The sequence below is a fragment of the Cyprinodon tularosa genome, unplaced genomic scaffold, assembly GCF_016077235.1.
Source record: "Cyprinodon tularosa strain WSP-4 unplaced genomic scaffold, ASM1607723v1 ctg441, whole genome shotgun sequence".
In the NCBI taxonomy this organism is placed as follows: domain Eukaryota; kingdom Metazoa; phylum Chordata; class Actinopteri; order Cyprinodontiformes; family Cyprinodontidae; genus Cyprinodon; species Cyprinodon tularosa.
The window spans coordinates 786,292-809,276 of NW_024039165.1; the positions used below are offsets into that span (position 1 = coordinate 786,292).

The 22,985-nt window shown below is 39.6% G+C and overlaps 4 protein-coding genes across 16 annotated transcripts in view; 1 reads left to right on the forward strand and 3 right to left on the reverse strand.

Annotated features, from left to right (window-relative positions):
- dync2li1 (dynein, cytoplasmic 2, light intermediate chain 1) overlaps nt 1-7,005 on the reverse strand; it is a 48,580-nt gene extending 41,575 nt beyond the window's left edge. For 2 of the 4 annotated variants that reach the window (XM_038300152.1, XM_038300151.1), the window contains exons 1-12: nt 6,929-7,005; nt 6,700-6,823; nt 6,559-6,593; nt 6,230-6,299; nt 5,207-5,295; nt 4,898-5,096; nt 4,729-4,797; nt 4,486-4,563; nt 4,309-4,388; nt 3,754-3,824; nt 2,241-2,338; nt 2,069-2,161 (exon numbers count right to left, since the gene is read on the reverse strand). In XM_038300152.1, the coding sequence (XP_038156080.1) occupies nt 2,069-2,161; nt 2,241-2,338; nt 3,754-3,824; nt 4,309-4,388; nt 4,486-4,563; nt 4,729-4,797; nt 4,898-5,096; nt 5,207-5,295; nt 6,230-6,299; nt 6,559-6,593; nt 6,700-6,823; nt 6,929-6,942 (1,020 nt within the window). In that variant the 5' untranslated portion in view covers nt 6,943-7,005. Of the gene's footprint in view, nt 1-2,068; nt 2,162-2,240; nt 2,355-3,753; nt 3,825-4,308; nt 4,389-4,485; nt 4,564-4,728; nt 4,798-4,897; nt 5,097-5,206; nt 5,296-6,229; nt 6,300-6,558; nt 6,594-6,699; nt 6,824-6,928 lie in introns of all 4 variants that reach the window. The other 2 variants (XR_005282071.1, XM_038300154.1) reach the window with 2 other exon arrangements.
- Nucleotides 7,006-7,705: 700 nt separating this feature from the next.
- On the reverse strand, nt 7,706-10,145 carry lyrm7 (LYR motif containing 7). 2 transcript variants are annotated; one of them, XM_038300157.1, is made up of 6 exons: nt 10,032-10,145; nt 9,820-9,892; nt 9,669-9,739; nt 8,140-8,221; nt 7,951-8,025; nt 7,706-7,918 (listed from the first exon to the last, which is right to left on the reverse strand). In XM_038300157.1, the coding sequence occupies exons 1-5, from the start codon at nt 10,047-10,049 to the stop codon at nt 7,955-7,957; spliced, it is 315 nt and encodes a 104-aa protein (XP_038156085.1). In that variant the 5' UTR covers nt 10,050-10,145; the 3' UTR covers nt 7,706-7,918; nt 7,951-7,954. The 2 variants fall into 2 exon arrangements, with proteins under 2 accessions (XP_038156085.1, XP_038156084.1); XM_038300156.1 differs by having other exon boundaries at nt 7,706-8,025.
- A 484-nt stretch (nt 10,146-10,629) lies between these two features.
- On the forward strand, nt 10,630-13,764 carry hint1 (histidine triad nucleotide binding protein 1). The gene is made up of 3 exons (XM_038300155.1): nt 10,630-10,790; nt 11,335-11,439; nt 13,476-13,764. The coding sequence occupies exons 1-3, from the start codon at nt 10,680-10,682 to the stop codon at nt 13,638-13,640; spliced, it is 381 nt and encodes a 126-aa protein (XP_038156083.1). The 5' UTR covers nt 10,630-10,679; the 3' UTR covers nt 13,641-13,764.
- A 1,933-nt stretch (nt 13,765-15,697) lies between these two features.
- Nucleotides 15,698-22,985, reverse strand: part of cep170aa (centrosomal protein 170Aa) — a 55,894-nt gene continuing 48,606 nt past the window's right edge. For 4 of the 9 annotated variants that reach the window (XM_038300167.1, XM_038300173.1, XM_038300168.1 and 1 more), the window contains 7 exons: nt 22,513-22,789; nt 22,158-22,389; nt 18,905-19,072; nt 18,740-18,828; nt 18,378-18,471; nt 18,247-18,298; nt 15,698-18,150 (listed from right to left, as the gene is read on the reverse strand). In XM_038300167.1, the coding sequence (XP_038156095.1) occupies nt 17,846-18,150; nt 18,247-18,298; nt 18,378-18,471; nt 18,740-18,828; nt 18,905-19,072; nt 22,158-22,389; nt 22,513-22,789 (1,217 nt within the window). In that variant the 3' untranslated portion in view covers nt 15,698-17,845. The remainder of the gene's footprint in view (nt 18,151-18,246; nt 18,299-18,377; nt 18,472-18,739; nt 18,829-18,904; nt 19,073-22,157; nt 22,390-22,512; nt 22,790-22,985) is intronic. The other 5 variants (XM_038300175.1, XM_038300172.1, XM_038300174.1 and 2 more) reach the window with 3 other exon arrangements.

Genomic DNA, 22,985 nt, shown 5'->3' on the forward strand with positions numbered 1-22,985 from the left:
CTCTGTTCCTACATAATCTTCTAGCAAAAGCAAGGATTCTGAGTGACAGAGAAGCTCTGACCGGGATTCCTAGAACCATAGTTACATACATAACTTACGTTCTATTTTATCCCTACTGACCGCCAGAGGGCAGTGCTGAAAGCACTGAATGACTGATGTCAATGACGTCACAAGGAATCCTGAGCACATATCTCACTGAGAGGGCCCAGCAGAACCTTGTAAAAGGACCTTACCCAGCGGATGAGGGGCAGCCACATTGACACTGTAGAACCTTGTGAAGGTGGTTGGGGAAGACCACGAAGCAGCACCACATATTGCTTCAAGCAGCACCCCCCTCAAAGCCGCCCGGGGAGCCAATGCGTCCTGGCCCCGTGCGCCTGCCACCCCGGTCAGGGAACACCATTGGGGGCAATGGATTGACTCCTCTGTGGCAAATAGATCTACCTCTGCCTGCCCAAAGAGGTTCCAGATAATGTGCACTATGTCGCAGTGAAAAGAGGCCCAACGGGATAGAGAGTCTGCAACCTGGTTCTGCCGTCCTGGCAGATATGCTGCGCGCAAGGTGGAGAGATGAGGTAACGCCCATTCCAGGAGATATCTCAACACTTTCAAGCAGACATGGGCAATGTGGAGTCAACAAGTCATCTCCATGTCATGTATTTAATCTACCCAGCCAATTAACTAGGTGAGTCCAATCTGCACAGGTTAATTCACAGTAAAGATTGAACTCACCTGCTTCAGTGGCTGGGTAGAACAAATACATGACATGGAGATGACTTGTTGACTCCACATTGCCCATGTCTGCCTTGAAGAGATGTGGTGACCTGATGCCTTCTTGGTTTATATGGTAAACAACAGAGGTATTGTTCGTCCGAATTAACACGTGCCTTCCCTCTAGGTGGGGCAGAAGGCACCTGAGGGCCATGTGGAAAGCCCGCAGCTCCAGCATGGTTATGCGTTCGTGGCGCTCCCTTTGATCCCAGAGACCCTGAACAGCCCAGTTTTGCCACACGGCGCCCCAGCCCATGGGGCTGGCATCCGTGGTGACCACTTCCCTTCGACACGCCACCAACCCCATTGGAAAACCAGTGGGCAAAAGGGTCCCGTTGTCTAAAAATAAAATCGGGAGAGGGTGCGCGAACGCAGCCAAAAAGTGCACAATTGGACGAATGCCGAGCTTTGAGGGATCATTGGCGCTCAAACTGTTTGTCAATAGATGTGGTTTATAACCAGGTCAGCCATTGTCTGGGGGTCCCAGGCAAACTTGGGGCCCTAGGCAATCGCTTGGTTTGCTTGCCTTGTGGTGACGGGCCTGACTAGAGCTGATCTATAGACTTTAAACACATAGAACTTGTTCTGAACCTGTACAACCATCAAATATTTATCTATCATACCTCCCTGTACTAAATGCCTAACAATGTGTTACACCCCATATGATGACGACTGAAATTTACTTTATCAAAGTGTCAAGTTCTTTTTTCTTTCAAACTAAAGATTTTATATTTCCTGTTTTGGTATTTTCTACTGGTAAGCTGTCACTAGATGATTATTTTCTATAGCAAATGTATCATGAACATTTTCAAGCTTAAATCTTTTGTACTGATTAACCTCCGGCTGTAGTCCTCTAAAAATGTATTACTCAGAAGTTGGATCTTTTGGACTAGATAAGTTTTAGTACCCAATATTAACTCCAGATATTTAACAAGTTTTATTTACATTAAAAGCTATAAAAACATCCAGTTATCTGAGCTTTCATCCCATAGAGATAGAGCTAGTTTCTTAATCTTCATCTTTGTAATGCTTTCATGATGTCATACCTTTATTCTATTCTTTATAACCATTATTATTATTTATTATCTATTGATGCTCGTTTTCCATGACATGATGGTGGACAAAGTTCAAACAACAAAGCAAAATGAACAGAAATATCTGATGACCAAAGACTGACCCCCAACATCACCAACTCGTGACTTCATACCAGATACAGTGTACCTAAAGTCCATATCAAAGGTATTTTACTGCAGTTATGAAGCTAATTTTTAATGAGGAAACGGTGAAAGTGTGTTACCTGGTCTTTCTGGGCTCTCATTGCATCAATCTGAGGCTCACTGTACTGTGGGTCTTTGGCTGGATCCTTTAGTGCTCTCTGCTCACTGTAGCTCTGTGAAAACAGTAACTCCACTATATTCAGAGCAATTGGGTTCTTTAACATTACCTGAAATATAAAGCTGAGCAGCTACCTTGCTGGGAAAGACTCGCTCATACACCTTCTTCCACAGATCCATTGGGCTTTTCGCATTTAGAGATGCAATGTCCACGTGAGTCATAGGAGGTGCCCCTGCATATCAGGGAACCTTTTTTCAGACAAATTATCTCATTATCCTGCTTATGAAAACAAATGATACAGCTGTTTGCTAAAATACAGGTAACTATGCTCACTAAAAAAACAGGCTGAAGGTTTAAAGCTCTTAATTCTGTTAAGTAAGATGATTTCTTGTGTACAGCGAATGAAAAAAATACTTCTCACTAATGACAAAACATTTTTTATAAAAAATTGCAGGCTTAATATAAGCAGACTTATAGCCTGCTTCAATGTTACTATTTTCTAATATGCTTTATGCACTAGTGGTCTTCAATGTTGATTATTTCTGGACAGAAGACAAAGGTCAAAGGGCCGACACTCCAAACAGTGAGAGCTGCATCGAGGACCCAGGCCTCCGACACATGGGCCTCACGGTTAACCCCCTGCACCACTGCCACTCAAAGGGTTACTTTTAGTCTGAAAAACATGCCTGATTGAAAGTGAAGAGTTAGATTTTGAGGGAATACCTGAAACAATATTTCATAAACTGTCAGCATGTTGTTGCCTTGAATTCTTAAATCTGTTTTCTATTGAAGTTTTATGTGATTAACCAACTTTCCTTCCTCTAAATGTTCGCTGTCAATGAGAGGAAGGAACAGCATATAAACTCCTATAACTCTTCTAACTTTACACATCTAGAGACTGAAGTATTCCCCCATTGTTTTCTTTGCAGAATAAGCCTCTATGAATGACAACATTTAGGTCCTAGCACAGATTTTCTTTGGATTTATGGCTGGACTTTCTCTGCACCTTTCTGACACATAGATCTGTGCTGATCTAATCCATTCCAGTGTAACGGTCTTTGTACCTTTATGGTTTTAAATGTGACTGAAAAGTGAACCTCTTTCACTGAATTTAGCTCCATCTACCGTACTCACCCATTAGCTCTGACCATGTGGTCTGAACCTGCTGAAGGTGAGCATCCTCACAGCATTCTGCTGCCAGGGTGACATATTCTGGTTGATGTTATTTTCCCTCAAGTTTTGCTCTTTAAACTTAACACTATGATTAGTTCAGCTCTTCCAATAGTTGTTAGTTTGAGTACCACTGGTTTAGGAGCACAGCCACATATTTAATAGACATAACGTTGTGATATAATTTTTCTCTACATTTAACGGTTCAAAATACTCTTATAACCTAAACTTGCTTTCAATTTCTTTATCCATGACACTTTGAACAAAGCATAATTTTTCTTTTATCTTACAATTAACAAACAATCATATCATCATTACATTTGGTTGTTATGTGACAAATATGATTAATTTCAAAGTCTTTAATGCATTTGCAGATGTCTCATCTTGTGTTTTAACCACAGCTTTTCATTTCACTGCAGTTCCTGGTTTCTTTTAAATGTGTGTCGTCAAATGGCCAGTAGGTGGCACTGTGCTCACCTATTTCGCTGAAGGAATCTGAGCCTGCTGAGATGATGAGAGGTTTACCAGAGTCAAAGGACACGGATTTCCTGTTTTGAAATGAAAGCAGGAAACAGCAGAGGACAAAGCATCAGAGAATCCAATATTCGACACTATTAGAGAGGAAACTGAATAGAAAAATCAGAAATGCTACACTGCGATTATTTGGTTCCTATTGGTGAGTTAGATTTAAAAGTGTGAGATAATTGATTTTGTTTTCTCAATTTCTTATTTTAACTGTCCCACTTTACACTATAACTATATAGATGGATAAATGAACCCTTTTTTGAGTATGTTGTGTTTCTCAGATTCTGTGTTTTTATCATTTTATGTTTTACAATATTTTCTCCCTTGCAGTGTGCATTCAAGGTTGATCATTTCAGAACTTGTGAATTTACATTGATTAGAAGCCATGAAAGCCAGTTATCTAAAAGATTTACATGTCCAGAAGAAATCTGGAAATAGAAACTGACCTTTTCATATCCAACTATTTCACACTCAAACCTTTGCATTAGCCTGTGATTAACTCCTCACCCTACGTCCAGACCAAAGGCCAGATGGGCGAAGAAGCGCTTGGTTTTCGACATGAGGCTCTCTGATTTAATGCTGGTGAACTAACGGACAAATCAGGCAGAAAAACAGAGAGAAAAACATTTTAATGATAACTCCAAGTAATGCCAAAGCATAGAGAGCATGCTAAAATTTACTTACGATCAAAGATGCTGCATAATAGTGGGCCAGAAAACGAAGGGTTTTACAAATAACTTTCTTCCTGTCCGAGTCAAAATCCTATAAAAAAACAAACAAACAAAAAACACTTTAATTTGACATGAGTCAGACTAGATCCCACATACTGTAATTCATCAAGGTGTAAAACTGACTAATATTCTCACTACATGCACACAGCTTCCTTTAACTAAACTCAGTATTCACAGTTTAACCTTTGCGATTTACCTGAAATAGATCATATTTACTGCCTATGATGAGCAGGGGAACAGGAAAAGGACTGATCAGTTCTCTGTCCTGTTGAAAGAGCAAGTTAAAGGTTTGGGGTAATAATATAATAATGCCTGCAAGAAAAACACAGACATAAAAGGGAAACCCAGATAATCTCCATTCATACTGGGTAATCTTTAGGTAAGACCCGAGCTGCTGAGGGAGCAGCTTTCTGCTGCTTGGCTCCAGCTTCGTACTTCTGTGCTTTCTGTGCCTGAGAAAAGACTTTTTCGATCTGACTTTGTGCTGAATGCAGAAGTTTCTCCATGGTTTCCCACAAATCGTTCGGCATAGAAAGGTCCAGAACGAGCACAACAGAGAGAGACCTGAGGAAAGAGATATATCATACTACTCTTTTAGTTGGTACATTAAGGAACAGGCTGCCTCTCTGGTTTAAAGCATGTATCTGTTAAGCACACAGCAACAGGTGGCCCACCGTATGCTGAGTGGCGTGATGGGAATCTGGATGAGGTCTGAGAGAGAGGTTCCTCCTCCCAGCTCCCACGTGTGGGTTACATCTTTGAGCTGAAAGAAGAAATCAGAAATCATGAGACAATAGTCTGCAATCTATAAAGGCTCATGAGGACTTTACATCATAATTCCCAGCGAGGAAAAACATTTATTAAGAAAAACAGGTTAAAAAAAAAACAAATTTTTTATATTTTCAAGACACTGGTCACATAGACTTGTGTGTTTAAAATATATATATATATATATATATATATATATATATATATATATATATATATATATATATATATATATATATATATATATATATATATATATATATGTGTGTGTGTGTTTCCAGCCCCCTTAAACTTCTTGACTTTTTGCCACATTTCAGGCTTCAAAAATAAAGATCTAAAATTGTAATTTTTTTGGTGAAGACGTTAAAGGGGGCTGAATACTTTCGCAAGGCACTATATGTGTGTGTGTAATCAACACATATCAGGGATCGATTAGATGTCAAAATAATCACCTTTTTAAGAACCGTTGTTGGTTGATCTGATATTCTCACAAATATCTCTTTTATCAGAACTTCAAATTCAAACGAAAGAAGACTTTTGCTCTTCAATGGTCTATTTTGTCTACAGTTAATAAGAAAACATGAAAACATTTCGCAGAATCTCGGCTTAGAAGGTCCACCTAATACACAGACTGAAAAAAATACCTACAGAAACCATTCAAAGCTGTAATTTGAGCCTCAACTAAATCTACTTCAATTCTGGCAGTTTTAGCCTCCTTGTTAATACTCTAATCACTCTCTTATCAATTTCAAGCAGCTGATAAGAGCTCAGAAATAAAGAAAGCCTGGATAATTGCTGTCCACAGGCAATTACACTGCTTTGCAAAATGGATATTTATCGATGAAATATTTAACAACATATCTACGTCTTTAGTTTGTTAGAAATCTCGTAGAGGAGTCTGTGAGTATAAAATTGCATGATGCACTTACTGTGCTGTGTGCACTGCTCCTTCTGCCAAAAGTATACTCCAGTGCTAGGGTTGGCTTCGGGGTTTCATCCCTTGAGCAGAAAAAGAAAATATACATTTGATTGAACTTGAGAGTTTATGGAAAAAAAGCTGCAGTTAAAAAAAAAATAAAAAAAAAAAATCAGCAAATGTGTTCCCCTCTAATTTGTGTGACTATTTTACATTAACTCCAAATTAAATACATATTATTTGACACGATGTGGCAAACTACAGGAAATAATAAAAATACCTTGTATATAATCATCTATTTTTGTTGGATTATTCTGACACAGTGTCAAATAAACTACTCACCTCTCTAGACATCTTAAGAGAATGGACGTTTTACCCTGAAAAGTGAATTTATAAGCAGTAAGTTTGAATCCTTTCAAGGTTTAAAGTTTGTCTTTCAACAATTCAAACCAATAAAATGTTTCTTCATGAGACTGTACGGACCCCTGCCTTGCTCCCCATTAGAAACACCGTCCGTTCGCAGACCGCCTCTCCTCCGTGCCCCTCTTCAGCATCGTTCTCCCGGTTCTGGACCTCCGCCGCTGCTAACTCCCATAACGTGTCTGTACTGTAAAGAACATACGAGAACAAACTCAGGAAGCTCTATAGAAACACTTCGATGTTTATAGAAGAGCTACGTGATAGAAGACAAACTATTTTCGGGGATTCTTACCTTTTTTTAACCATTGAGATGAAGAGCTAGCTAACTGAGAAGCGTTGCCAGGATACCGTTCTTCTTCTTCTTTGGATTAATAGTAGAGCTGGGTACTTTCTGAACTCAAATGCCGCCACCTACCGTGCGGAGCGTGTGAAGCAGGATTCAAAATCAGAAAAGGTAATAAAAAAAATCCTGCTTTACAAAATATAAAGATTGACTTACTTAAAAAAATAAATAAATAACTAGTTCCCAAATTATTTGTCACACAAAGCCATATTGAAATCATGTTCTAGATTTCCCTGTGTTGGATATAACAGCATATGAAATTTTGGTATTTTTAATTATGACAACCTCTAGGAAAATGAATACTATGCTATATTTTTCCAGCTAACCCTGACTTTTAAACTGTGCTTCAATTTAAAACTGCTATGCTTTTACTAAAAAAACAAGTATGAAAACTTACTTTATAATTTCATGAATTTGATATGTGTCAGCAGTACCACAAAGTACCACAATAAGCCCAATATTTTACCTATTATATAATAAATACACTGTAAAAATTGTGGTAGATTTGTCACCACTACCCCCAAGAACTAATTTCTTATAGTTTGTTTCTGAAGGCATAAAAAAATAAAAATAACACAGAATTCTTCTATTTTTCACTAGAAATCTAACATTTTTTTTACACTTAAACATAATCACTAACAAACCAGATAAATAATATCTTTTTCTTGAGCAAAATGAAACAAGTAGCTTGTATAAACATCATATGCAATTTTCCAGTATCAGAAATTTAGTTTTGCACCAGTTTGCATTTATTACAAGCACCTTAAAGCATCACAGAACAAATCTGAAAACATTTAATGAAATACTGTACAGAAAATAATGGAATCAAGTTTATGGCACATTTCTTTTTAAGCCAAACTAGATTCGTCTAGGAGGTCATCACAACATTAAACAGTTTCGTCGTATCCATTTAACCGCAGGTGGAAGTGATGGATAAATGTCTCCTTGCTGATGCACAAAAATAAATAAATAGGATCATGATTTTTTCCTGGGTTCATCACAATACGGCACATTTTCCAGGAGGAGACCCTCTCTGGGTCGAAGCACTGTGAGACATAAGGAAGGGAAAAATACGGGGTGAATGAAGAGTTGTATAGCATAGACATTATAGGTTATTATGTAGGAAACCACAATGTGTGAGGAGAAGAAGCATTTCATACAGAGCTTGTTTTCTTCAACATGCTCCACTTGCAGCACCGTCTCACGAAGAACAGCTTCCACATCTGAGCCCATTTTAATCATCTAAAAAAAAAACAAGAAAAAAAAACAAGGGTTAAACCAAACAAGTTTGATTTTACAGAGAACCAGAGGAAACACAAGGTGAGAATGTTAAATTATGATAACATGTGAAAAACTATAACCCCCAACACCTAATAAAAGAGTGGGCCAGCCTGGGCATCAGCAAGAGCCATCAAGAACTTAAAATAAGCTGAAATTAGTCTTGTATTGTTGACAAATCATTTAATCGGATCACTTTAGAGTTTCCAAGAATGAACAACCTTACAAAGGCTGCAACTAACAATTATTTTACAAATTGATTACTCTGTTGATAATTTTTTGATGAATCGATTAATAAACGGGTAGCCAAAGGTTTCTTAAAGAAGACTTTTTACTAAATTAAACCAGGAGAAACTGAAAGTTTTCCAATTGAGGAGTTCTGCATAAAGCCTAATGACAGTTGAAAGAGTTTTTTTTTTAAATCTTAAATGCAAAATATTTTTACATTTTTTTTTGATAATTTTGGTAGAATTACTGCTCTAAGTGGGTTGCTCTGTCAGCTAAATGCATGCCTAAGAATCTCTATAATTCAAGTAACGATCAATCGATTACTAAATCGGTTGACAATTGTTTCAATAATCTATTAATCTGATTATTTGTTTCAGCCCTAAGCCTAACTTTGACTAATCAGAGGTGGAAGTGAGCTTAAGGCAACCAACTTGATACCTGGTCTTTTTCATTCAGGATTACCTGCTAAAAACAGAATATATGGTTCCAAGAATTACAGCAATTCGCCCAGCTTCTCAGGCAGCAAAACAGCCCCTTAGCATCCCTTTTTTTGTTCTGAAATGCTAAGTTAGTTGTGTGCCAGTTGTGAGAAAAGGAAAGGTTCCACTTGTCAGTTTACAGAATATTTTCCAAAAGCCTTGGAAATCTTGTTTTTTAGAAATCTCAAAGGGGCCTTTGTTTTCTTTTTGATCAGCAAAGCTGCTAACATTGGAACTCTCTTTTATCACCATGAACACTGAGTTTATTTAACACAGGTAAGGCCTGTGGAGCGAGGCATGGCATCTTGTTTTTTTGAAATCTTTTGGGCTACTTCATGCTGTCAGACAGGTTACATTCAGGTTTGCCAGTAATAAACCTTAGGAGTGGGCAGTAAAATCATCCAGCTAACCAAAAAACATTGGTAAATTCAGCTCAATCCTGATTTAACAGGGAAACAAAAATGTTTTTAAACAGAGCAATGTCTCAACAGCTGTTTTCCCTAATTGACAAAATGAACATGCTATGTGCAGCTAGTCGGATTAACTAGAGAAAAAATAAATTCAGCCATTTGCTCTAAAAGGACAACATCTATAAAGAGTATTTTAACAGTAATAACCGATATGGAATTCTGCCTTTGCAGCAGTGGGGATAGATTTTACATTTCTGTTGCAAGTAAAGTCATTAGATAATTTTTCCTCTGGACCTTCTCAATGTTTTCTTCTGATATTTCATTTTTGTTCTTCTTGAACTCCTCGTTGATCTTAAACCGCGCAGCTGTGAGGGAGAAGACAAGAAGAAACCACATTAGTATAAAAGCACAGTATTTGTTATTTCTCCAGCAGAGGCGTACTCACCTGTCAGAGCTCTTGTATCATCTTTGAAAACATCAACCCTCGTCCTGTGCAGCTTTTTAAACACGCTCAGGACCTGCGTTTAGAAGCACAAATCGCCACATATTTAACAACTGTGAATGTAAACAAATATTACTGAAGCTTTGGGGCGGCTTAATATTTTTGAAAAGGGTATTTTTTCATAATTAGGCCAACAAAAAACATTAAACAATCACCTTCAAACGAGTTCCCATGGTGAGTTCTTCCTCTTTTATGTTATGGCGGATCGCAAGCAACTTTAAGGTGCATACCGCCACCTACTGTACATGAGTGTGTAGCAACATTACTTTAAATCAAATTTTAATTTTTAAAATTTTTATGCTGTAGATAAATAAATAATGCTTTCTTTAATCTGTGAATATCCTTTATATTTCCTTAATTTCCCAATATTCCTTTAAGAATCCATTCTTTGCCTGTCCTTCCTTCTTCTTCTTCTTCTTTTTTATGGCCGCAGCCAAGCAAACGTATTGATGCGCATTACCATAGATATCCATAATAAAGGGTTAGGATATCTATGCGCATTACCGCCATCTATTGGAATAGAGTGTGGATAGGAATACTATATATAAATAACCCGCCCACCCCCACACACCCCCACCCCCCAACATAAAAAAATAAAATTAACAAAAAGAAAAACGAATAAAAAAAAATATATAAATAAATACACCATGGTGAGTTTTTCTACCTACTTCCTATGATTGCAGTACATTGCCCAATCAGCGAACGATTTGAGGCTACGTCATTTTCTAGCCAATCAGCGTTCGACGTGCTCTAACCGACCTAAAAGTGGAAAGTGCTCCACCCCTCGTTTCATCTACGTTAACATGGCTGATGAAACGGCGAAAGCGCAGGTTGCCCAGCCGGGTGGAGACACGATATTTGGAAAAATCGTGCGTAAAGAAATCCCCGCCAACCTGATCCATGAGGACGATCAGGTATGCGGCCATAGCGATCCGTCCTGGGGGATTTTAATTTCAGCTCAGGCCCTCTGTGGTTCACTTTCGCTGCAGGATTGATCGCTTGCATGGTTCTGAGCTAGCTTTCAAGAAAGCAGGCTAAGACAAAGTGTCTGGGTTTAATTTACAAGCATAGAAAGTGTGCAAAATGTAAATATTTGAGAGCTAAATAAAAAAGTTATTAATTTAAATTGGTCTCAAACGGAGAGGTATGTGCGCCTTTGTACCTATGCCTCTTGCTGCAACTTGGTCACGTTCCAATTGGCTTTACTTGCCAATCCAGAGTTTTGCTTGCAGCCTAAAAATCAAGCATGCAAAACATGCAGAACACAACGATGCAGAAATGTCCCTGCATGCAATGCTATTTTAAAGTATGCATCATCTTGACATAATATTAGATTTAAAAAAACATGCAGTTTCACTTATGTTTTGTTTTGCTTTATTTTAAATTCTGATCACATTTACAGCCTTAAAACAGAAGCTTTTCCAAACTGTCTTTATTCCTCTCTCCTGTGAATTTTAGTGTGTTGCCTTCCCTGATATTTCTCCACAAGCTCCTACTCACATCCTGGTAGTCCCAAAGAAACCAATTGTCCAGCTTTCTCAAGCCGAGGAAAGTGATGCAGCAGTAAGTAGGATTCTGAATACAGGTGCTGGTCATAAAATTAGAATATCATGAAAAAGTAGATTGATTTCAGTAATTCCATTTAAAAAGTGAAACTTGTATATTATATTCATACATTACATACAAACTCATATATTTCAGATGTTTATTTTGTTTAATTTTGATGATTACAAATGACAACAAATGAAAATCTCAAATTCATCATATCAGAAAATTAGAATATTACTGAAGACCAATAAAAACAAAGGATTTATAGAAATGTTGGCCAACTGAAAAGTATGAACATGAAAAGTATGAGCATGTACAGCACTCAGTATTTAGTTGGGCCTCCTTTGGCCTGTATTACTGCAGCAATGCGGCGTGGCATGGAGTCGATCAGTCTGTGGCACTGCTCAGGTGTTATGATAGCCCAGGTTGCTCTAATAGTGGCTTTTAGCTCTTCTGAATTGTTGGGTCTGGTGTATTGCATCTTCTTCTTCACAATACCCCATAGATTTTCTATGGGGTTAAGGTCAGGAGAGTTTGCTGGCCAATTAAGAACAGGGATACCATGGTCCTTCAACCAGGTACTGGTAGCTTTGGCACTGTGTGCAGGTGCCAAGTCCTGTTGGAAAATGAAATCTGCATCTCCAAAAAGTTGGTCAGCTGCAGGAAGCATGAAGTGCTCTAAAACTTCCTGGTATGTGGCTGCGTTGACCCTGGACCTCAGAAAACACAATGGACCAACACCAGCAGATGACATGGCACCCCAAACCATCACTGACTGTGGAAACTTTACACTGGACTTCAAGCAACGTGGATGAAGTGCCTCTCTTCTTTTCCTCCAGACTCTGGGACCTTGATTTCCAAAGGAAATGCAAAATTTACTTTCATCAGAGAACATGACTTTGGACCACTCACCAGCAGTCCAGTCCTGTTTCTCTTTAGACGCTTCTGACGCTGTCTGTGGTTCAAGAGTGGCTTGACACAAGGAATGCGACAGCAGAAACCCATGTCTTTCATACGTCTGTGTGTGGTGGTTCTTGAAGCACTCACTCCAGCTGCAGTCCACTCTTTGTGAATCTCCCCCACATTTTTGATTGGGTTTTGTTTCACAATCCTCTCCAGGGTGCGGTTATCTCTCTTGCTTGTACACTTTTTTCGACCACATCTTTTCCTTCCCTTCGCCTCTCTATTAATGTGCTTGGACACTGAGCTCTGTGAACAGCCAGCCTCTTTAGCGATGACCTTTTGTGTCTTGCCCTCCTTGTGCAAGGTGTCGATGGTCATCGTTTGGACAACTGTCAAGTCAGCAGTCTTCCCCATGATTGTGTAGCCTATAGAACTAGACTGAAAGACCATTTAAAGGCTTTTGCAGGTGGTTTGAGTTAATTAGCTGATTAGAGTGTGGCACCAGGGGCCATCAATTTTGAACCTTTTCACAATATTCTAATTTTCTGATATGATGAATTTGAGATTTTCATTTGTTGTCATTTGTAATCATCAAAATTAAACAAAATAAACATCTGAAATATATGAGTTTGTATGTAATGTATGAATATAATATACAAGTTTCACTTTTTAAATGGAATTACTGAAATCAATCTACTTTTTCATGATATTCTAATTTTATGACCAGCACCTGTAATTCTCTGGATTAAAATTGAATTTAGGTGCATTTATACCGCTAACCACTAGATGGAGCCATTTACTAATGTATTTAAACTGGATAACTATGACTGACAAGAAACGCCATGATTTAATAGCTAACTTTTATTATTTTCATTTATAATTGGGGGAATCAATTTGTTAATAATTTGAAGAGTTAATAAAAATTTATTTTATACTGAAACATTTTTAATATTTCAGTGTTGTCGTTCCTATTGAGTTGCAGTGCATTTTAAGTCTATTTCTCAGCCTTAAGAAACAGACTTGTATGCTCTTTAATTATTATTTATTATTCTGTTGTATCTTACTATGTTTATTTGGGAATCTAATTGTTGCATTGTGATATTGGTATTTTAAATTTAGTATTTCAAATGAAGCCTTTGCTTTTGCAGTTGTTAGGCCACATGCTGATAGTTGCAAAGAAGCTCGCTCAGGAGGCAGGCCTGTCAAAAGGCTACAGGATCATCATCAACGACGGTCCTGATGGAGGCCAGTCTGTCTACCACATCCACATCCACGTGCTGGGTGGGCGCACACTGGGATGGCCCCCCGGCTAACCTTCATCACCCTGCGTCGATGGCCTTGTCGTGTCAATGTCTCCTGTCTGACATCATTCCTGTTGAATGGAACAGTGACACAAATGTGGAAACTCTGTGGTGTTAATAAAATAAGTACTCTCAAGGCTCTTGTGGTTTTTTTTTTTTTTACAGGGGGCTTTTAAGGTCGTTTTGTCCAACGTTTGGATTTTAGATCATTGTCATAAAACTTGTACGTATATATATGTGTGTATGTATATATTAAGCAACAAAAAACAGTCAAATTCTAAAGAGAGAAATTTAAAGCAGGGTTTGGTTTTAATACAATATCTGAACACCTCAGAACACTTGGTTTAATCTTTCATCAAATGGTTCTCCATCTGATCCCACAAGACTGACTTATCTAATGAAAGGACGGCGGCCTCTAAGGAGCAGGATTTGATTTCTTTAACCTAAATGCAAAATGCTATGTTTGGGGAAAAAAGACAAAAATCCACCCCCGTGAGAAAGCTTCACATTGTGAAACAGGGTGTTGAGAGCATCATGCCGTGGGCATGTTTTATTTTAGCATAGGCTAATGGACCGGTAATTTTTGATGGGAAGATGGATAGTTTTCCTTTTTTCTTTTTTTTTACCTTTCTGCAGAATTTCCTATACATTTAGCCAGAGCTACAGGACAGTGGAGTAAAGCCAATGTCCTGGCTCAATGAGTTCTTGCTTCATTTTTTCCCATGTTTTTAATTTAAACACTTTCAAAAAAGGTCGATTTCCTTCTTCTTCAGAACCATTTCACAATTTTTGTGCTATATTTCAAAATGTTTTTGGCTGGGGACAAAATGAGAAGTTTTGTTGGTGTAAAAGTTTTTCCACTGTGAAAATTTGTTTTGGTTGCAGAGTCTTCACAACATGTCATGTGCTTGCCAAGATCTCTCCTTGAAATCAGTGAGCTAAGCGGAGGGAACGCTTTCTGCTTTTGGGATAGTTGCTGATGAAAAGATTCAAACTGTCGGGTATTGAAATGTAAAGAGGCCTCAGGCCTCACAAAAGATTTGTGGACTCATTTGCATTTTGAGTCGACATGATTAATCGCCTGAAGCATAGAACAGGGTTTAGTAGAAACAGAGCTGCCCACCGCAAAGTTCTCACACCCCTACACTTTGGAAACATTTATCACCGTAGGAACTTACATCGTGTTCCCACAATAAAACCATGCAGAAGGTTGACCATTTCCTCCATCACTCTGGCTTTTATTTCTTAAAAGTTACCATTCAGAGGTAACGCATCACCAAAAGGTGTGGCAGCCTGTATGAACTTTACAAAAAGAAAAGATAGAGATCATCAGATCAGAAACAAAAACAGATCTTATTACCTGAGAAATGCATACCCTGTTTTTTACCCACAGAATTCCATATTTAAAGCATGGTGGTGGCAGATTCATGCTTTGGGATTCACAGTAGCCAACTGTAGAGCTAGTGGGCGAAAAAAAAATGTAACAGTGCATTTAGAGGATTCTGAAACTTTGAATAAAGCAATGATTCACGTTCCTAAAAAAAATAAAAAATAAGCCAAAATTGCAAATGTGTGGCTTCCTGTTATCATCTTTAGGATGCTCCGCCAGATCACAGTCCAGAAATATCAGTATACTAAAGATGTACATCCAAACCTACTGAGCTTTAGACATTCTGTAAAGAAGAATGGGACAAAAAAAGAATCTAAGAAATAGAGATATATAGTTTGGAGAGGTAAATCCAAGAGGACCTGAGACTTTTATCAAAGGGAACATATTTAACCATTTATTGTACACCTACAGAACACATAATGAGCCTTTAACTATATAAGATTTTATAAAGATTAATTTTATTTTGTGGTGCATTATGTATAGAAAATAAAACTGAACATATAGAGTAAATGGGGCTAAGTAATAAAACCAGTCAAAAAGTGAAGTTATATCTTTTAAAGCGGCATCCTACAACGAAATGATTGGAAAACTTGGAAGGCTATCTGTGAGACTTGATTATATAGTAAAGAAAATCTCACCTTGAGCCTGTTAAAATATGAATCAAACATCAGCAGAGGGACAAGTGAATAGCTCTTTTTTTTATTAACAGTAAGAATGCAGATAGTTGAACGAATATAAAATGCTTAAAACATCCACATAATATTAAAACAAAATAAATAAAAGTATTTTTCCTTTACAAAGTAAGAAAAACAAAATACAAAGAACACTGATTCAACGACACGTGTAGCATTTACAAAATATACCTACATGTACCTAGCATTCACAGTCCCCTAAGGTTTTCAATGGGCATCAGGAGAAGGAAGAAATGGCAACAAAACAGGTTCAGACAAGCAAGGCAGTCACTTCTGATACCAGGCAGACTGATATCCTCAGTTTAATGCTTTATGAGATGTGCAAAATAAATCCTTTAAAGAACTGCACCTTTTTCTTATTAATCAATGCCCCTCCGTCCTTTCAAACGGGCACTTTCAGGCATTTAAAATCAGCATACAGTACAGTACAGAGTACATGTATTCTGGTACCTAAAATCACTATTGTTTTAGGTTTCTAAGCACTAATACACTGTTTTAATCTTTTACCTAGTCTACATACAGACTACAAGCTGAGGAGATGTTCTGAAGAATGCTGAGTCTCTGTAAAGTAACTCCAAAAGCAGCGGAGTTGTTGAGAATAAAAGGAAAACAAGCCGTTTGAAACAGTCCAGGTAAGTTGGAGTGACCCTTCATAGGTGACGCTGAACGAAGCCTCAGGGTTTGCAAGCGAATTCATAAAAGACGGCAGCTATTTTTAAAAATGAAAAGGGATATTTGTGATTTATGTTATCTTAGAGACTCCTTATTAAAGATTTATGGATTACAGTGGCAAAAAAAAACTATGGGTTTAAACAGCGACTCAGTGAAATAGAAGTTCCATGATACCACAGGAGAAAATTAGAAAATATAGCTAATTGGGGGAAAAAAAAAACACAGCACCTTCTACATCAATTAGCACCCTTAAAAAGCCTTATAAAAATGAATCTTTTACACTAATATAATCTCACACAGAACATTTTCTCTTCAGTTGACCCGTAATCCTGTTCATAAATAAATAAAAAGGCCCTCTATAAAGAAAATAGAAAGGAACATACCCCTCATGTATGCTCTGGTTTAACAATAACTGATTGTTTTGCTACAAAAATAAGGTTTGTTTGTGTCAGACGAGGTTTAATGAATTAAAACGGGCAAACTGACATCACATTTTTATCTCAACTGATAGGGGAACCAGTTATTTAGCACCAGTGATTAGAAAAAAAATCAGTTATTTACAAACAGCAGGTTTTATCGCTGCTTCATAATTGTTTGATTTAAAAAAAATGTTCTGTGTGAGTTGCTGCAATCAAACTCTTTTCTTCCTCTTTTCATGGCGACTTATAAATAAGCATGCAGATTCACCTATACTAGGAAAGAATATGGCTGTTCACATCCAGCAAAGCAAAACATAAATTTTTTTTACTTTCTAAAAATATATTGGTTTAAAAAAATGGCACAACAGTGTGAAAATGGCTACACTTTGGTGAGCAATGAGCCAAGCTGCTCTGCTGGCTGAAGCCGCCATGTTGATATAAATTTAAGGTACGGAAGAAAGAGGACAAAAAGGGGGAGAGGTGTGAAACAGGCAAGTCAGCAGCTATAAGTCGATTAAAATCATTTTCTTTGAGTTAAAATGGGTCTTTATTTCCGGCATAATCTCAACACTTCTATATTCCAACCCTTGTTTGCAACTAAAACGATTTTTTTTTTTTTTGCAATGCATTCAATTTGTCTGAAAAATCAAGTCATAAAAAATGTGTGGCGTCTGAGGTGGAAAAGGTGTAATGCTGCTATGGAGGAGGTGTTTTAAGGCATGTCGTTAGTGTAGGAAGGGTCCAAACACATGAGGAAGGAATGAGGGGGGAAGGAGGCCGTCCGCTGGTAGCGTCCATCCGTCCATCCATTAAGGATGACAGGTGGGTTACTGGGCCAAGCAGCTGGAGGCGGAGATGGTTTTTGTCAGGCTATTTGATTAATCATGGGTCAGGTTCTGTATGAGGGTGTTTAGATGATCAATCAGTCAACAAGTAGCCAGGAAAATGGTGACCGATGGATAAAGAGAAGACTGTGTCTCTGTCAGCCAGCTACGCTCTACTACATGCCCGGGTCTTATTGATTCCCTATCTAAACCGCTCTATTCATTTCTGTGCAATGGCCTCTTCTCCACTCGGCCGCCTGCGACTGAATGGCAGCCCTCCAACGCTTGTTAGACCCAGACCTACGATGCTCTCTCTCGTGCTGCCCTCCATGCTGGTGGAGGACTGAACCCTGGTGGAGGCTGCTGAAGCTCCAGGCCCCGGAAGGATCTCTGGCAGCGAGTCTTTGGCTGGGCTGCTGGCGGAGGGAGGCGTGGTTTTGGAGGTTTGGGACTTGGTCGGGCTGCTCAGGCTGAGGCTGGCCAAGGCGTCTAAAGTCCCGTCCGGGTCTACCATCACGTTAATCACTGAGACGTGGAAGGAGAAACCATAAGCATTTAATCAATCTAACTTCTGCATTTTATTTGTAAGCTTTTATCTTTGGAGGATCTGTTCTGCTTTACCTTGGATCTGCTTCTCAACTCGCTTTAGTTCAAGAAAAATCGAGGAGATTTCCTGCAGAGAATAAAATCATAATAAACAATAACTTCCACTGATTTTTTGACTCCCAGCTTAGCCAGATAGCTCTCTGTACCTTATTGGAGGTTTTCAGAAGTGGAGCTTCACTCTCTGACTTCAGTTGACTCTCAATCTCATCCCAGTTCCTGTCCTTATCTTTGAACAAGATCCTGGGAGAGAAGAAAAACAATCACACATTTGTATTTACAACATTAGTGAGTTTTCTTTACATTTTTCAACAGTAGGGCCACATACAGAGGTTATAAACCATCGTAAGTCTAGAGTTTCTATAATCCTCTTTAGCCACTGGTATAGCTCGTCTCTACCAGCTCTATCTATCGGCTAAAAGTTAGATCCAAATAAAAAAACGCAGCAGAATTTGTCGTTTCAACCTGATGAAAAATCAGTTTAAAAGGATCTGTAAATAATTATAAATACCTGATCTTTCCTGCTGTTCTGTCCACAGAGTGTCTGATCTTGGTCGACAGCTGAGACACGGAGTGAATAAGGAGGCTGTCCAACACCGCCTAAAAAAACACCATAATTAAAGAATTAAAGCATACCTTAAACTGAAACACCTCCTCCTGTCTATCAGCTCCTCACCTCCTCTCGGTTCCAGGTGCGCCTCCGTAAGGCCCGTGGTTCCCGGCTGTCCGGAGCTCTGGGTTGGTGCTCCACAGGCTTTCCATTGATCTCTGGTGGCTTATTGGACGAAATAACCGGAGGGATCTTTCTGAATTTGAGGCTTTCATCGAACACTCGATCCACCAACTGAGAAAGAGCAGAGAAAGATGTAGCGGACACAAAGGAGGACAACATATACCAAACACCTTGCAGTTATATCTAAATAAGTTGCATAAAGATGTTAGCAATGGTGGCTGGCCAGTAGAGGGCGCTAGGACCCTGATTAAGACATAAAAAAATATATAATTTCATTTTAAATTAAAATTGAAAATATTTTTGTATGTGCCAGATAAATATTTAATCTTTAAAGGGACACTATGCAACATTTTTCAGTTAATTAATGTGTTCCATAACGTTATGGATGATTAAATGAGTCATTTCAGGTTGAACAAAGGTATTCTCGGCCGCCCTGGTGGTCTGTGGGGGAAATACTGCACTTGCAACTGCAGGAGCACCGACCCGCACCCACAGGCTCAGAAGTCTCGTGAGAGTCAGTCTTGCTTTACGGCGAGAACTGCTACACCCCCCAGTTAAAAGCATGCTCGTTGCTAGCACAGTGGCAATCTTTGTGCAGTTATGCTACGTTCACGCAGCAAAAGCAGCAAAATCGCGTCTGCTGCTTCCTTTTTGCTGCTTGTACCAGTTAGTTCTGACGCGCGGCTGAAGCAGCTTTGCTGCTCTGGCTGTGCGGTGCAAAAGTGTGTCTGAGGCGCGTTGGGCGGAGCTTCACTATCCTTTCTCTGCCTTGCAGCTATATTTGCTGTGATCAGTGGGAATAAAGTAGTTTTAATATGTGTTAAGTGAGAAAATACACCTGAAAACTTAATCAGTGCCGTCAGTTCATTCAGATTATTATCCTGCCTTCAATATTTTTTCTGTCGGAGCCGCTCAGACCCCCACATACCAGGGATGCGCCGACAGTATGGATCCCTTCATCAGCAGCGGTTCACCGCGGCAGCTGGTAAGTGTTTTTCATCTAAATAATCCAAACTGCATATTCTGCCGGCAGATTTCTGCATTTTAAGTTAATTTAGGCGTCAATAAACTGTTTAAGAGGAGTGATCATCAGCGCTGTGTCTCTCTCCCTGCGTTAAACGCACCGACGCGCTGCTTCAGCTGCTCAGACGTGCTGCGCCTGCTGCACGTCTGAGCAGCTGGCGCAGCACCGCACCGCGGGACCTTTTGCTGCGCCTTGACGCGCGTCAACCATTGACTTTGCATGTAAACTCGCTGCTTTTGTCGCGCCAGCTACGTCCAGTGTGAACGCAGCGTTAGTCATTCGTTGCTAAGCTCAAAACAACCGCGCCTGGCTTGACGGAGAAACCAGGAGAACAGCTGAGCATATTTACGACAGTGCACTTTTACTTTCGCCCTCTGGGGGGAGCCTCGCTGGAAAATCAACACCGGTTGCATAGTGTACCTTTAATGACTAGTTAAGCCTACTACCTTTTAGGGTGCAAGAATGTTTTCACATTGACTCTTGTTAAAAGTTGTACATGCGCTGTAGCTCCTCTGCAATACAAAGGTATAGGATAGCCTAGGGCGCAGCTAAGCAGCGACCTGAGGTGACAGGAAGTGTATTTGCTCACCACCTTCCACCACAGCGCAGAGGTTTTTCAGGTGATTGACAGGTCGACTCGCGGAAGTGGAGACGCATTGGAGAGAGAGAGAAAAATGTTGCAAGAAATGTCCTTTTCCAGGACCTGGTTTAGCAAGAAGGCTTGGCTAACTGCATGTAGTGAGGCTAATCCTGTATTCTGCTTTCCCTGCATCCTTTTTCTAACGTCAGGATCTGACCCAGCATGGATAAATATAGGAACCATTATTTAAAACACTTTTTAGAAAAGGCAAAGAGACATGAAGAATCTGGGATTCACATGGAAAATAATATAGTGTACTTTTAGTACTTATAGTTTTTATATTTAAAAAAATATATATAAAGCTGACCAATAGATTCTCCATTATTAAATTGGTAATTACATTTTTAGGTTTGTGACGCCATATTGGGCCATGCAAAACACAGATTTGCCTTCACAAAGCCTCAGAAAGGCAAGATTTATATAAAAAAATTTAACCTGTACATGAAATTAGGTTTTATGTAGGTTATTTGTTGTTGGCATTCATATAAATATGGAGTGATAACTTGGTATATGTTTGATTGGTTTTTGGTATATGTCTTTTTTTAACTTATAGCCCCCATGGAGAAAACCCCACCAGCCGCCACTGAATATTAGAATTTGAGCAAAAAGAAAGCTAGGCCTTTAACAATTTTAGAGTTCATAGAAGTTAAATTTAAAAGTAAATGTAGAGAAATAAAAGCACATGAGAACTATGAAGCAGCAGAAAAGCAGTCTTAAAGGAGTCAAAGAATGCAAAACCGAGTTTACATTGTCATAGATGAATGATAGTTCAGTGGTTGAAATGGACGCACAGAGAAGTTCAAACCCCATCGAAACCTAATTTTTCTTCAAATCTCAGAATTCTAAACTTATACCATAAAACAGGCTAATTCAAACAAAGCACCAAGTTGACGTCAATTTGGTGATGTTGCCTTATTTGGTTCTGGCCTGTACTTTTGCAGCCAAGTGTCGGCTGCTGACCGGACCTCAGCAGAGTGCCATGAGCCGCCCGTCCTCAGCCGGAGGAGGGGGGCTGGCAGGCTGGTAACAGATATTCCAAGACTCCCAGAAGTTCCAGGACTGTAGTCGACCAAAATCCTGGACAATTTTGAATTCCCCCTTGACATTTCTTTTTGCATGAAAAGTAGGACATGTCCGGGAAAAAGAAGACGTCTGGTCACCCTACCATATCAACAATTTGATGTTTCAGTGAGTGAGTGCTTGTTGCTATGATGCGTCTTTGCTCAGCAGCTTCGCTCATTGTAAACCAACCAATCAGTGCACAGCTCATCATATTCATGAGCATACCATAAAGGGAAGAAAACTAGTTTCATTCTAGGGCTTATAACCAGGCCTGCATTAGGGCTCATAGAACAACAAATATGCCTTGTTTAGCCCAACCAATGTTACACATCCTATTCAGAGACCTTAAGGACCAGCACCAAATACCCTATAGAATCATTCAATGACCCCTTTAAAGAAACGGGAAAATTGCGATAGAAGTACACACAATAAAGCAATAGAAGAAGAAGAAGAAGAAGAAAACCAGGCACCTTTTTCATGCTCTCCTGTATGTCCGGCTGCGTGGGGCGTGCAGGGCCTACCTCTTCCCGGGTGTCGATGGCCGAGCCCGGGGTGGTGGCAGCTGTGCTGACGGTGGTGCTCGGGGCGGTGCCGGAGGAGCTGACTGAATCTATCTCCCCGGCAACATCGTGGATCTCACGGGCCAAGATGGCCAGGTCCTTAGCCAGGTCCTGGCTGATCCTGCGCACACATGGGAACAACCTGTTAATCAGACAGGGCTCTTTAGGACTCAGAATGGATCTACAGCACAACACGCATTCAGCTATTATATACTGCAGTGTCAACTAGTGAATCAGGCCTACACAGATCAGCCAGCATCAGTACCTGGCTATTTCTTCGCTGTGAGCAGTCCAGTCCCTGATGTAACCATCTTGCTCTTTCATGCGGTGTTTGATGCCTACGCCGCCGGGACCCTGCCCCACTCCTGGTGGTCCTGCGCTTGAGGTGGAGCTGAGCTTTGAGCCGCGGTTTTGGACGAGATGATGGGGCCGGACGTGGGAGCGAACTCCATGCTTTGCAGAGTTCCGGCCGGAACCAAACTCCTCTTCAGAGGTGGATCCGTACTCCGGTGGCAGACGCCTCCACCGGCTGCTGCTGGACACTGCAACAGTAACACGAATGAAGCCCCAGGTCAACTCTGCTTTGATTGAACAAACTCAAGATGGATCTGCTTTGATAGCAGTTTCAGTCTGAATAAATGTAAGCTTTAAATAGTGTTCAGAGGTAATCAAACCCTCATCATGAGGGACCACACTTTGACTTCAACGAACAAGAATCTGGTGCAAAAATTGATTTTT